Source organism: Meriones unguiculatus, chromosome 21 (genome assembly GCF_030254825.1).
Source record: "Meriones unguiculatus strain TT.TT164.6M chromosome 21, Bangor_MerUng_6.1, whole genome shotgun sequence".
Lineage (NCBI taxonomy): Eukaryota > Metazoa > Chordata > Mammalia > Rodentia > Muridae > Meriones > Meriones unguiculatus.
This window is the reverse complement of record NC_083368.1, coordinates 19,466,658-19,480,862: the sequence shown is the minus strand read 5'-3', so window position 1 is coordinate 19,480,862 and position 14,205 is coordinate 19,466,658. Positions and strand designations below refer to the sequence as shown.

General features: G+C 43.2%; 1 protein-coding gene across 1 annotated transcript in view; it reads right to left on the bottom strand.

Moving 5' to 3' along the window:
* The window catches only part of Fbxl13 (F-box and leucine rich repeat protein 13), a 195,523-nt gene that overhangs the window by 6,254 nt on the left and 175,064 nt on the right, over nucleotides 1-14,205 (bottom strand). The window contains exon 19 of the mRNA XM_060373954.1: nucleotides 5,139-5,273. Within this exon, the coding sequence (XP_060229937.1) occupies nucleotides 5,139-5,273 (135 nt within the window). The remainder of the gene's footprint in view (nucleotides 1-5,138; nucleotides 5,274-14,205) is intronic.

The following is a 14,205-nucleotide window of genomic DNA, read 5'->3' as shown; positions in this document are numbered from 1 at the left end:
ATATCTGCCTCGTGTCCCAGTCTTAATGGCAGAGAGAACGCCAGGCTCTGCAGCTGCTTCTTAAGACACAACCTTTTAATAGCACCTTCCCTTCCATGACCTCTTCTAAACTTACCTCCCAAAGGCCCCACTTCATGACACTGTTACATGACAGAGTTTAAGCATAGGTGGCCAGTGGCAGGGCAAGAGGCAAGTATTTTGGGCAAACAAATCAAGGGCCTGGTAGAGTTTCTTTCGTTGAGTTTGTTCACTGATAAGCCAAGTTTGTGGTTCAGACTTCCAAATAAGATCAAGAGAGTAAAATACCTGCCTCAAGTGACACCAAGAGGATCTATGGGGTTTGTTTTGTTTTCATTCTTTACTTAAGCATCTTCTGGTGTAGATGACGAATTTTCTTTAGTAATTAATAGCCGTTGCGTCACCATGAGGAACTCAGGGGAAGCTACAGCAGTGTGGCTGTTGATGTTTGACATGCTCTGTGAAGCTTGACCAGTTCGGAGAAGTATGTTTAAAAATGTTATATGTTACAGGACTACAAATGTATGTCCCCTGAAGTTATCTCCATTCTGGAGCAGGTTACCACAAGAAAGGTCTGGGCATCTGCAATGGGTCATCTTACAAGAAATGGGTGACCCATTTCTGGCAGGAGAACAGGAGGTGTGAGGCAGGAGCGAGCAGAAGCCCCAGACTGTGCAAGTCCCATCCAGACAAGTCCTGGCCAGTGTTCCACCATCCAAATCTGTCCAGCCGTCCTGCAGAGTTCATTCAACTGCATTTCTAGTTTATTTCACCGGCCTGGGGTCTAGCTTTTGATTTACGGCTGAACTGAAACTCACAGCAGAGTGAGGCAGATTACTCTCCCCGAAGGAATGTTTCCAACTGGATTTAATTTCCTATTTTATATATATGTGAACATTAAAAAAACATACACTGGGAGGCTTAGCTCATTGTTTTTAACATAAAGTTAAGAGAATTATGCAGCAAAGCCCTTTAGTTTGAAATGTATACTTTTTGGGTAGGGGAAAATAGGTGCTGTCATGGTCTAGGCATTCCCTGTCTCCAGAACATGCTTGGACAAGTCTCAGTATTGTGACTGGTTCTCACGAAACCTCCTCAGACATCCCTACCATGCTCTATGAAAATCTGAGGATCCGGTGTCACTGAGAAAGGAATCCTTCGGCCTTATAGAAGGACAATGAGGTGATGGAACCCTTCAGACAGGTGGAGCTGGGAATGGGCAGGTTTGACACAGACCTGAGAAGGAGCCCTCATCTGTAGCTTTAGTTTGGATGCTCCATGTGTTCAAGAGGGAGGTGATATCTGGGGGGAGTGGGGAGAGGTATGACTCAGGGGCTAGAAAGCCTGTCCCCATCTTCCATCTGCCTTGTGCTCTAGCCAGAGTAGTTCCAGTGAGCTGTGTAAGTGAGAGGCTCTGTGAGCTTTCTTGGTGAACATACAGAGTCAGGTGTCCACTGCAGCTGACATGTGAGCTTCTGGACATAGCTCACTTCTTGAACCACATGTCATGGACCAGAAAAAAACACCCAGTTTCCTTTGTTATAACCAAATACATTATTAAAAGAAAGCTTGTAGCTAGCCATGGTAATATACACTCATAACCCAGCACTTGGAAAGTAGGAGAATGGCATCTCGTTCAGGGCCAGCCTGGTCTACTAATAAGTTCCAGGCTAGCCTGGATTAAGTATAAGACCCTTCTCAAAAAAAAAAAAAAAAGAAAGAAAGAAAGAAAGAAAGGTTTTTTTTCTGTAAATTTTCTGGCTTTAGTTTGTTCTGGCTTACCACATCTTTTTCCCTCCTGCCTCCTCCTATTTATCTGATATATTAGTGTGGAAGATTCAGGAGATTCCAGAATCACTCTCAGCCCACTCAAGCCAACAGTAAAGCAGCTGAATTCATAGCCTAGCAAGGGTGCAGAGCCCTGAAAACTGGGATGACACTGTCCAAATAAAAGCCCAGTGGGTGTGCGTAGAAGAACAAAGCTTGCAATTCCTGATCATGTTTGAAGGTTTATGTTTTCTTCCTTCTGCATATTTTGCCAGCTCCAAGTTCTCCCTGATAAAATGTTTGGATTTCTAATCTTCTGTTCAAAGACTTCCTTGCTGATCTGGTAATGCTTGCCTGATCATTCCTGGTTATCAGCAGAGGACTAGACTCTGAGCAGAAGCCAAATGTGGGCCTCTCTACCTTTTGAGTGAAGGGTGATCTAGGAGGGTGTGTTGGGAATGCTCTCCTGTCAGAAGTTTTCAATCTTACATGCTGGGCTGACAAGGTCTCTAGATAAGAGGTCACTACTCTCTTGCCTAAAGGAGAGTTCTGGCAGCCACATTCTGCATGCTGAGTGAGAAAAAAAAGTGCTAATATCCAGAATATATAAAGAATCCAAGAAGTTAAACAGCAACAAACCAAGTAATCCAATTTAAAAAATGGAGTACAGAGCTCAACAGAGAATTCTCAATAGAGAAATAGTGAATGGCAGAGAAATGTTCAACATCCTTAGTTATCAGGGAGATGCAAATCAAAATGTCTCTGAGATTTCACCTTATACCCATCAGAATGGCTAAGATCAAAAACTCAAGTGACAACACATGCTGGAGAGGTTGTGGAGAAAGGGGAACCCTCCTCCACTGCTTGTGGGAATGTAAACTTGTACAACCACTTTGGAAATCAATCTGGCGCTTTCTCAGACAAGTAGGAATAGTGCTTCCTCAAGATCCAGCTATACCACTCATAGCCATATATCCAAAAGATGCTCAAGTATACAAGGACATTTGCTCAACCATGTTTGTAGCAGCTTTATTTGTAATAGCCAGAATCTAGAAACAACCCAGGTGTCCCTCAACTGAGGAGTGGATACAGTAATTGTGGTACATTTACACAATGGCATACTACTCAGCAATTAAAAACAAGGAAATCATGAAATTTGCAGGCAAGTGGTGGGAACTAGAAAAGATCATGAGCTATCCCAGAAGCAGAAAGACACACATGGTACACACTCACTTATAAGTGGATACTACACATATACTATAGAATAAACATACTAAAATCTGTACACCTAAAGAAGCTAAGCAAGGAGGACCCAATCCTTCTTCACCAATCCTCATTCAGAAAGGACATGGGAAGAGGGAGAAAGCAGGAAACAGGACAGGAGCCTACCACAGAGGGCCTCTGAAAGACTCTACCCAGCAGGGTAGCATCAAAGCAGGTGCTGAGACGCATAGCCAAACTTTGGGCAGAGTGCAGAGAATCTTATGAAAGAAGAGGGAGATAGACCTGGAGCTCCACAAGGAGACGAAAATAACTAAAAAAATCTGGGCACAGGGTTTTTTTCTGAGACTGATACTTCAACCAAGAACCGTTCATGGAAATAACCTAGAATCCCTGCTCAGATGTAGCCCATGGTAGCTCAGTGTCCAAGTGGGTACCCTAGTAAGTTGAACAGGGGCTGTCTCTGACCTGAACTCAGTGGCTGGCTCTTTGATTACCTCCCCTCCTAATGGCTGAGCAGCCTTAACAGGCCACAGAGGAAGACAATGCAGCCAGTCCTAACCTGATAGGTTAAAGTCAGAGGGAAGGGGAGGAGGACCTCCCCTATCAGTGGGCTGGGGGAGGGGCATGGGAGGAGATGAGGGAGGAGAAGGGCATGGTTTTCAAGATGGGAAATGCTGAATTCTGAGGGACCCAGTGCCTAGAGGGCGAGGTTGTTGATAGATATACCATGGTGACATGATGACACTCCCTCCTCACTGCAAAGGCTGCCCTGTCTGGAACTCCAGAGCTGTCAGGGTTGAGAAGGCTGGATTGAGAACGCAGATGTCCAGGCTTCTGCTTTTGGGGGGAGCTGCCCAGAGGCATGGAGCCGAGATCTGTGGTCCCTCTGATCCTCTGGAGTGCTTAACTAGGACTTTAGTCCCCTCCTGACAGTTCCACCAGTGCACGGATCAGGTGTTCTCAGCTCCCAGAGCTGGCTTGGGCATCTAAATTTGTTCACCTTTTTCCAGGTTCCCACAATTTCACTGCTCATGTTTCCTTTCCTGTTTTTCTTATCCAAATTGGGCCCTCATTGTTGAGCTGCTGCTGTGACAGAGTTTCAAGAGGAATTGTATATATAAATATTTGATCTGCCATATTAACCCAGACTCGGGGTTTCTATAAGTCAAAAGAAAGTAGGTTATAATGTACTTTGAAAATATTGTTCCATCCTTTAAAACTACAACATACAAAGCTACTCCATTTCTGACCTTTGTGTACGCAGAGAAAACATTCTGTTAAATGCCAGCAATTTGTAAGGTGATGCTGTTTCAGTGGCTGTCTTACTTTTCCCTGTAAGCATTTATATAGTCAAGGTTTACTATGAGCATTCTTTCTTTTATGCCTAAGTGTCAGGAAAGTTGTCAAACACTCAAAATGAAGACCAAAGATGAATGAATGACCTTTCAATGGGACATTGTCTAACTGCTCCCCTGAGGAAATGCCTAGAGAGTTAAACCTTCACTTCACAAGTTGTTTATTATTTATTAAGGCCCAACGTCAGTGAGTCAGTGAAGTTGTATGTTAACAGTTAGCTTTTTTTTTTGTCCAGGAAATATGCAAACTATTCCTGTCTGGTAGAAACTCTAACCCAACTGCCCTCTAGGATTTCAACCAATTTTAGATCTAACCTGAGACCCATAATCCAATATTCTTCCCTCTGTTCCTACCCAGTTCTTTCTAATGCTCTATGCCATGGCTTTATTGTTTTGCTGGTTCTCTCATTTTGAATTAGATGAATTATTTCTGGCACATACTTACACTTGCATAAAATGCTGGGCGTGGTGGTGCTCACCTTTAATCCCAGCGCAGCAGGCAGAGGCAGGAGGGCCTCTGAGCTTGAGGCCATTCTGGTACTCAGGGTGAGTTTCAGATAGCCAGGGCTACAAAGAGAAACACTGTCTTGAAAAACAAAAACCGAAAACCTTACATTTGCATGATGACAGTATTTTGATGGGTATAAATTCTACTTTGGCACAAACAAAATGGCAGACACAAAGGCAGTTCTGGGCCACACAGAGCCCCTGACTGCTGCCCTGCCTGGATCCCATCAGCACTACCCTTTGACTTGCTCCAGCTGCCAGGCATACCTTTGGGCATCCTGCGACGTTGAGAGACGTGATTCGAGTACAGAAAATGGCTATTGTTCTTATGGTCTCATCTGTCAGTTGGGTGCAGAAGGAGACATCCAAGTGTTCCAAGGACATCGAGATTTTGCAGTATGTCTGGAAGAGATTCCAAGGGCAAAGGTTTGTGGGTTTTTTGGGGGGGATTGTTTTCCCCTTTAAAGGTTTTGTTGTTGTTTGTTCATTTTGTTCATTTGTCTGTTTTCCCTTAGTCTTTATCCAATACTGTTTTCATCTGAAACCACCTTTCCTAGAGCAGTTTATTTAGTGTGCATTTGGGTCCCTTAAATACAGAATTCCCCCCCATAAACAAAACAAACACCAACAAAACATTGCATCCAAAATAAGCATAGCAAAAGATACACGTCAAATTAACAGTTTATTAATACTCAAACTCCTGCTGGCAAACTCCAGTTTTTCTGAAGTCACCGTGGATGAAATTTGATTGGCATATTTTAATAGGGTTATATTCATCCAAATAAGTGGATGTGAGATGGCAAACATGTCAAAGGTGACAGAGGAAAGAACACTTCCCTTGAGTTTTATTCTCTTTCCATCGTGTACAACCTCTGAAATTTCAACACATAATTTAGCTTTTTGGAGCCTCAGTTTCCTCTTCTAATTAGGGCAAATAATACCAACATTGTAGAATTATGTGGAAATGCTAGAGTGATAATTTGTCACAGAGATATTTGTACACATATCCATTTACTGTTTTCCTGGTCACACTAGCAAGGCAATGGGACCAGCCTAGATGGTCATCACCAGATAGACGGATAATGAAAGCATGGTACATAGACACAGTGGAATTTTGTCGCATTATGAAGAAAACTGACATCAGGAAAATAGATGAAGCTGGGAGGTATTACCCTGAGCAGGATAGCCCAGAGTTCAAAGAACAAAACCCACACATGTATTATCTATGGACACTATCTTATAATGTCTGTCTATATATAAATAAGTAGAAGTCACATGAAAGGAGAAAGAAGGTTATAGAGTGGAGTAGGGGGTAGAAGGACACAAGGAGGAGGAGGGGGAAGAGAATCAACACAAATTGTCCTTAAAAGTCCTGTACTGAAACCTGATAGTGTATATGCTAATATACTACTTTAGAAAGACTTTATAGCTCAGTGGATACTTTATAAGAACAAAATTGGGGGTGGGGCAGGGCTGGAGAGACGGCTCAGCAGTTAACTGCACAAGGCTAGAGTTTGGTTCCCAGGACCCAGGTCAAGCTCCAGGGAATCTAATGCACCCAAACACACACACACACACACACACACACACACACACTGGATGGGTGGAACAAAAATTTTTTAAAAGTAGTAAGTCATGTCAAGTAGAAATCCATTGTCTTGACTAATTCAAAGCAATACAAGAGAAGTCCCCTCCACACCACTGGGACCTTGGCAACCATCAGTCACTCCCATTAATTTTGAGTATTCTATCTGGGGACTCTCCTGGGTTCCTGGTCATATGGCTCTTACTTATATAAAAACAGACTCTCACTGGGCTACATGCCAATTGGAAGGACTTGAGTGTCAGGCCAGTTCGGGGCCACCAGGCTGACTCTAACATGAGTGTGCCTCTCTCCCTCTGCTTCCGCCATTTGCTTTTGCGTTAATGATGAGAAAGAAATACTACAGTGTGGACAAGAGGAGATTTACAGGAGATACAGTCTAATAAGGCACCCAGGGCCAGGACTCAGGGGGCCAGAAGCCTCGCTCTGCTGTTGCACGGATCTGTGTGTGGGGTGGTTGGTGACAGGTCCCATCTTAAAAGATGGTTACACAGATTATATGAACATATGTGTATGTACATATGATAGGATGCTTCTTAAAACTGATTACCTATAAAGTTTCATACTGCATTCAGTATTACCTGAGAGATACCACACGAGAATTGCTAGTGTGTGGCACAGAGCAAGTACCTCAGTGCTTGCTTTGGTCACACCTGTACTAAAAGCGGAAGCACACAGACAAGAACAGCTTGATCTAGAGGCAAGGGTGGCCTGCAAAGGGTTTTTAAAATTTTTACTTAGGAGGAAACAAGGTCAGCTGATGATCACTAGAGTTAATGTTAATGTCACTGTATTAGTTTGCTTTTTTCCTTCCTGGATTAAACACTGAACAAAGCCAACTGGGGAGGGGGAGGGGGAGGGTTTGTGTCTCCTTACAACTTCCAAATCATAGTCCATCCCTAGAGAAAGGCTGCTTACCGGCTTGCTCTCCACGGCTTCTTCAGCCTGCTTTCTTCCGTGGCCCAGGACCAGCTGCCCAGGGGTGGGATGGACCTTCCCACACCCATCGTTCACTGAGAGAACGCTCCACAGACTTAGCCCATAAGCCAAGCTGATGAAGACGTTTTCAGCTGAAGTTCCCTCTCCCCAAATGATCCAAGCTCATGTGACGCTGACAAAAAACTAGCCCTCACAGTCTTGCACCTGAAAATAACACGTAGCTTTGAAAACTTCTCGCCACAAGATTAAGTATGTGAGAGGCTGTACACGAATGAGCTTGATGTACACGCATCCATGTACTGCGATGAACTGCGGTTTTTGACAGTTGAAACTTCTTAAAGCTGTTGAAGATGACTAAATGCTGGCTGATGATAGTGTATGTGTGTGTGTGTGTGACACCAACGCTCGCTCACAGAGAGAAAGCAGTCTTGGCAGTGATCTTTTTTTCTGACCACAGCAGACAACAGGGATTGCTCTGAGCTCATGCAGAACTTGGATTTTCCACAGGGTCCAGCGTTTACTGTCCTTGACTCACCCTGTGACTAACTTTACATGGAGATCTGTCATGTCTGGAGCTAAGTGATGCCAGAAATTGGAAGGGGACACCGTCCAGGGATTGGGGGGAGGGTCACTGTCATTGGAGATGAATCAGCACAGGGACATACCCAGGGTGGTACAGAGGGAACCCAGCTTTAACTGGAACCAGTGGCTTTGTTTCTGCTCACTTGCCAGTGAGAACGCAGTGAGTCTCCTGGGGTCCTCTCTGGAACTGTGCTAGTTTTTATCAGCCTTCCTAAGCTATCACATTTGGAACAACACAGTCTCATTAAATCCTGGGATGTGAAATGGTCCTATGTGAGTTGTCTTCCAGAAAATCAAGTCTGTTTTAGTGATACAAGAATTTGGATGTTGCATGGTGTGGGGTAGTACTGTCCCTCTTAAGAGAATGAGAGAGGAAGAACCAGAGACAGATCATAGCAAGAACAATATTGAAACTGTGAGGGGCCAATGGGATGATCCGGTGGTTGTTGTGCAGGCCTGATTACCAGTGTTCAACACCCAGAACCACAGTGGAAAGACAGAACAGATCCTGAAAATTGTCCTCTGACCTCCACACACATGCCGTGCACACCCACATACAAAAACACACAGGGAGTAATAATAATTAATATGAAAATTAGAACTATGAGAATAATTCCTTGAGATCTGCCTAGCTTTAAAGGGAGCCACAACGCATCTCTTCAGCCCCAAACGCCAGCATCTTTGGACTCCTTGAATCAGTTCCCTATTTTGCCTTTATCTTTCGAAGGCTCCTCTAGTCTTTGAAAGTGAAATTTCTGCAGGTTTTAAAATTCAGTAACTTTAAAAGCGATTTAGAAGTCTCTGCTACATCCACAGCCACATTTGCAGACATGGAAAACCCGAGGCAAAGAGATTGGGGCAAGATTTATGCTAAAATGGTCGCACAGTTCATCCTTTCCTTCAGAGCCGTGTAAGTTGCCCTGCGGCCATAAGTCTGCGGGCTCGCTTGTCGAAACACAGACAAGAAATCCCCTCTTCTTCTCCAGAGACCACTGCCGTGTGCTCTGCTGGCTCCTGTGCTGACAGTCACCCACATGTCAATCCTACTGGTTCCTTTTTCTTGGAAAACGCTACACGGAGCTTCTTCCAAGCCTGTCTCTCACAGTTAAAATGGAAAGAAAAGGAAGATAACGATCAAGTTTGGCTCCTTTCCAGCTTATCGTCCCATCCCTCTGTAAATTAACATTTTTTACAGAAAATCTCCACGTCGCTTCACTAAAGGGTCCCATGTGCCTTCTGCGCTGAGTCACAGTGTGTGTGTGTGTTGGGGGGGGTTTAATGGCCACATTCCTAAACTGGGTATGTGGCCGAAACGGAGGTTCACTCATTTGTTGGTTGTTAAACTAGTTCATTTGCCCAAATCCTGATTAATCCACCTTAACAGGTGGCAGCTCCGTGTCCAAACAATCCTCCCTTTGTTGTCCAGGGTCCACTGTCTTTTGACAGTGAGCCTCATTAAGGCCCCATTAGTTGCACTACAAAGTTGGAATTTTTTTGTTCTGTTTTATTTATTTATTTATTTATTTATTTATTTATTTATTCATTCATTCTGTTGATAATTCTGGAAAAACACTGTGCACTCAGAAACTAACTTCTATAATGAAGACTAGTTGGGCTGGATCAAAGTAAAGGGTATAGTCCCCACAATTAGAAGTGATGAACACGGAACTTCCGTTGCTTGGGCCTCATATAGTCATGAGACGTGGAGGTACATTTCCTCAAAGGTGGCCACCTTCCTGTCAGTCCTCAGAGCAGATGGGGGTGGTCCTGGCTAGGTCACTCACTCTGCAGAGCCTGGAGCCCTGTCCTTGTGAGGATGGTCCTGCTTTCCCACTCTTCTGGGAAGCCAGGCCTAGTTAGGTAAGGCCAGGCTCAGAAGAGCATCCTGCTTTTCAACATGAAAAGGACCTATGGAAGGGAAGGGGCAAAGCCAGGCTTAAAGCAAGTATTCCCAAAGAGAGTTCCATGTTTCATGTTGCAGTTTCTTTCTTTCTTTTTCTTTTTTTTTCCTCTCAGCTTCAAGCTCCTGGAATAAAGACTCATTAACTCAAAATATGTTTACAAATACCTGGGTTATATAGCTAGGATCTTCTCTGAGTAGCTCCTAACTTAAAAATAACCCATTTATACTAATCTACCTTCTGCCATATGGCTACTTACCTCTGCTCAGGTACTATGTGTCTGTCATCCTCACATCTTGCTAGGTGATCCTCCTGAGGCTGGCTCTATCCTAGAATCCTTTCTGCCTACCAGATGTCCCAGCTCCTATTTCCTGCCTCAGCTATAAGCCATTAGCTTTTTATTGGCAGGTGATGCTTCCATACAGACACAAGAGATTCCTTCTACAGTTTTGAACCTGTATGACACTCTGGGAGAGTTTTGGCTTCAACCTGCTTGATGGTGGTCTACAAAGCCCACTAATCCCTCCAGGAAGCAGAAATGACTCCAAATTCTTACTGCTTTTCTCTTTCTTGTGTTCTCTGGGTATCATAGCTCTTTGTGTGATTGCCTTATCTGCTTCATTGCCCATAGCAGAATTCAGAATTTTGAATCCACGTTCATTTTATCCTTGTGGCCCCAGTCCTGAGCCTACAGTCTAGTTTAATGAGGAAGAGAGCACCAGGAATGGCGACTCTTCTTAATACAAGGGAGGAAAATGAGCTCCTATGAGTGGAGGCAGCCCTGGTCTCTATGTCCTTCCTGAGCAAGGTCAAGGGACCTTTTTGGCCTGAGTGCAGCTTATGCCACTGGAAGTAATTTAACCTGCATCTCAGGTTAAATTACTCAACTCCTCCAGGCTTTAATGTTCTCGTCTGCAGCATGGCAATAACAGGGCACTTTAACATTGGTACTACATGATTGGTTGAAAGATTACGTGGGTTAATATGAGCAAAAGTGATTGCACAATTCCTGTTTACATAGCTGACAGTTGGCAAGTTGTAGCCAGTACCATTATTATTACTAGGTTCTCTCTGGCACTGCCAAATTTTTTAAACTGTGAAAAATAATAGTAAAAATATTTTGATCATACACTCTCAATAAATGTACATTAATACACTTTATAAATTATATAGCTATATAATTGATTAATCATGTTATAAATCTATGTAAGTATATAAATATTATCAATAAAAATTTTAAATAAAAGTCTTTTAAACCTAGTAATTCCCTTCTAACCCCAAGCTGTCTTGTTCATTTTCTAAGAAACACTTTCTCAACAGCATGCCTCTAGTTATCAGAAAAGCTGAATAGCTTATTGCTGTCACAGACCCATTTACATATTTGGATTAAAAGAGGGGAATAATTTTCAAAATATCTAGTGTGGCAGGTGTCTAAAAAGAAATCAACAGGTGGAGAACAGGGGAACAGAAAAAAAAAAAACAAAAAACAATAGGCCAAAGAGCGTGAACTGGAAAAACAAAGGAAGCAGAAAATGATCATAACAAAGTATCTTCTATACCTTCTTCTATATCTTCTTATCAAATTATATTTGGTAAGCAGAATTTGTTTTAAAAAAATCATAATAGTTTCTGGCTTTAGATTTTTATCTACAAAATAAAAATGAACCAGGCTGAACAAAGGACAGCTATGATGTCCACACTTCTCATTCTCTAAGGTAATCGGTCTAATTGCCTTGCCTTCCTGGGGTCCCTGATGACAAGAAGGGCGGGGGAAATAATTAATTCTTAGGAAAAACTGCTGGGTTTTTGTGCAGTCACCCTCTCTACTTCTTGTCCTTTTTCTTCTCCAGAAAAGGGCAACTGAGACCAATGGCCAACTAAGTATGGCCTCTTGCATCTCAGGATCTCTGCTAAACCAAGTTCAGGAACCATTGGTGCTGCTTCAGCCCTTCACCGTAGGATGCAGTAGAATCAAAGATGTCAAGTCAAGGAGGGCTTCCAACCTTGCAGAAAAGCTTAGAGCGGGAATCTGTCAGGTCTGGGTGACCATAACACATTCTTAATCTTAACTTCCCTCATCTGAAAGCAGAAGATAAAAATATCTATACATATCTCATGAGCTTTGGGAAGACAGAAAGAACGTGTGCTCTCCAGAAGCTCTTGGCAGAAGCAGCACCCATCGCTATTGCTGTCTTCTGTCTCTCAGCAGTAGACTCAGGAGTCATGGGCCAAAGCTGTCTGCCTGGGACACCACCTTTAACCTGTAATGTCATGAGGGCTTTAAAAAGGAAAGTCTAAATGGGCCCTACAGAGCCATTAGAAATCAGAACCCTTCTGAGCCATGCTGCGGGCACCCTGCTGACATTGGTAATGACACATGGGCAGATCCCATGGGTGTGTCACAGAGGCCATCAATGCACATGATCATAGAAAAGTGGAGACCCGACATTTGCTTGCCATGCCTTTTTGCTTTTGCCAGCAGGCAAGCTGACAGGTTTTTGTCTAACTAGAGGCAAGTTTCATCTAATATACGGCAGAAACGGCCTCCTAAGGATTATCTTGCTTTTAACACATTCTGTAGTTCTCGGTGGACACTTGACATGAAAATAACAGATGTGTGGGTCATTTAGGAAGTGCAGCAAAACTTCAGCTGCCCACTGGTTCTCACAGTGGGCGTGGGCAGGAAGCCAGGACTGGTGTGGGGGTTACTCAGCTTCACCTGATTCTTTGCCAAGAAAACATGGTACCCAGCACTCCAGAATCCCTTGGAACCTTATAAGCATGGGACTCTGAGAAGCTGTTGGATCCCACATCCTTTAAAGTCTGGCAAGTTTCAAATCCTGTTGGCCTGCTCATAATTGGAAACACATTAGCGTTCAGAGCAACAGAATGCTGAGCTCATTGCTTTCACTCACAGCCAATGAAGAAACAGCACAGCCCTGCTACCTGTGTCCCCAGGTCGATTCTACATCCCTGGAGTCTCCTGGCATCTGGTGTTTTGTTGTAAAGCTCAGGAGACTGTACTTAGCATGGATGATCAGTGCAGCAGGGATTTCCAAAATGAAGCTATTAATTGTCCCCAGTTGGATGGCTGTTGCTCTTTCTTCCTTCTTTCTTTCTTTCTTCTTTCTTTCTTTCTTCTTTCTTTCTTTCTTTCTTTCTTTCTTTCTTTCTTTCTTTCTTTCTTTCTTTCTTTCTTCTCTCTCTTTCTTTCTTCCTTTCTTTCTTTTTATACAAGCACCAGATGACCACCCCTTTAAGTCTACTGAGAAATTGCTTAGTTCCTCTCCTAAGATCAATAAAATAGTCTACAGCCCGGGATTGTCTGGGAGCTTCTTCATCAAATGTTAACTCTTTGGTTAACATTTCCCAGTACTAATCTGGAGTGAGACAAAGGCTTCCCTGAACGCAAGAGGCAGGTGCTAAGAGAGCCAACATGTCTGCCTGCTAGACCTCCTGCTGGAGGGCAGCCCAGAGCCTCTGCTGCACCAGAGGTCCGTGATTAAGGCCAGCTTGACCAGGAACCTTGATTGTTGTTTCCTTCTCAACCCAGGAGCACGATTTTATCCCTGGAGAATAGGTGTAGTTATCGAAATCTCCTAGTTTGATAATTATTGCATGACTTAATCCTGGAAACTCTGTGTTGATTTTTTTTTTAAAAATTGTTGCTAAGGGGAGCTGACTCATATGGCCCATCTTTGGCATTGTAAGTCAGATGTATCAAAGGCTACCAGAATCAATTTCGGTTTAGCACTGGAGGGTGGAGTTATCAATGGATACACATTAAATTATGAAAGTCTTGCATAAACAACATTTTGAAACTACTTAAGAGTTAGTGAATCAAAGCATTTAAAAGAAGGGAAGAGTCACAGGAGAGTGATAACAATTTTGCTGTTAGGGTTCGTGACTAAACCCCTCTTAAACTCCAAACAGGCATGTCTACAATAGGCTAGCCAGAGGTCAATCTGGGAGGACAGATGTTGAACAAGGTGGATGCTTGGACTATTCAAAAGCCAACACACACACACACACACACACACACACACACACACACACACGACAGAGAGGAGAAAAAAAGAGAGAGATGATGAGGAAGCAAATCTTTCCTGAATTTCTAGAACATCTGATCTTGCATGACTAATGATGAAATAATTCTGTATTCCATGCTTCTTTTAAAAAGATATCTCTAGATCACTGAAAATAAAGAGCATTTTTTGAAAGGCTAAGCTTTCAAAAATGTAAAAGGCATGGCAGCATTTCACTGTATGGTCATATGATTGGCACGTGAGCACCTATAGACAGTGTAAGT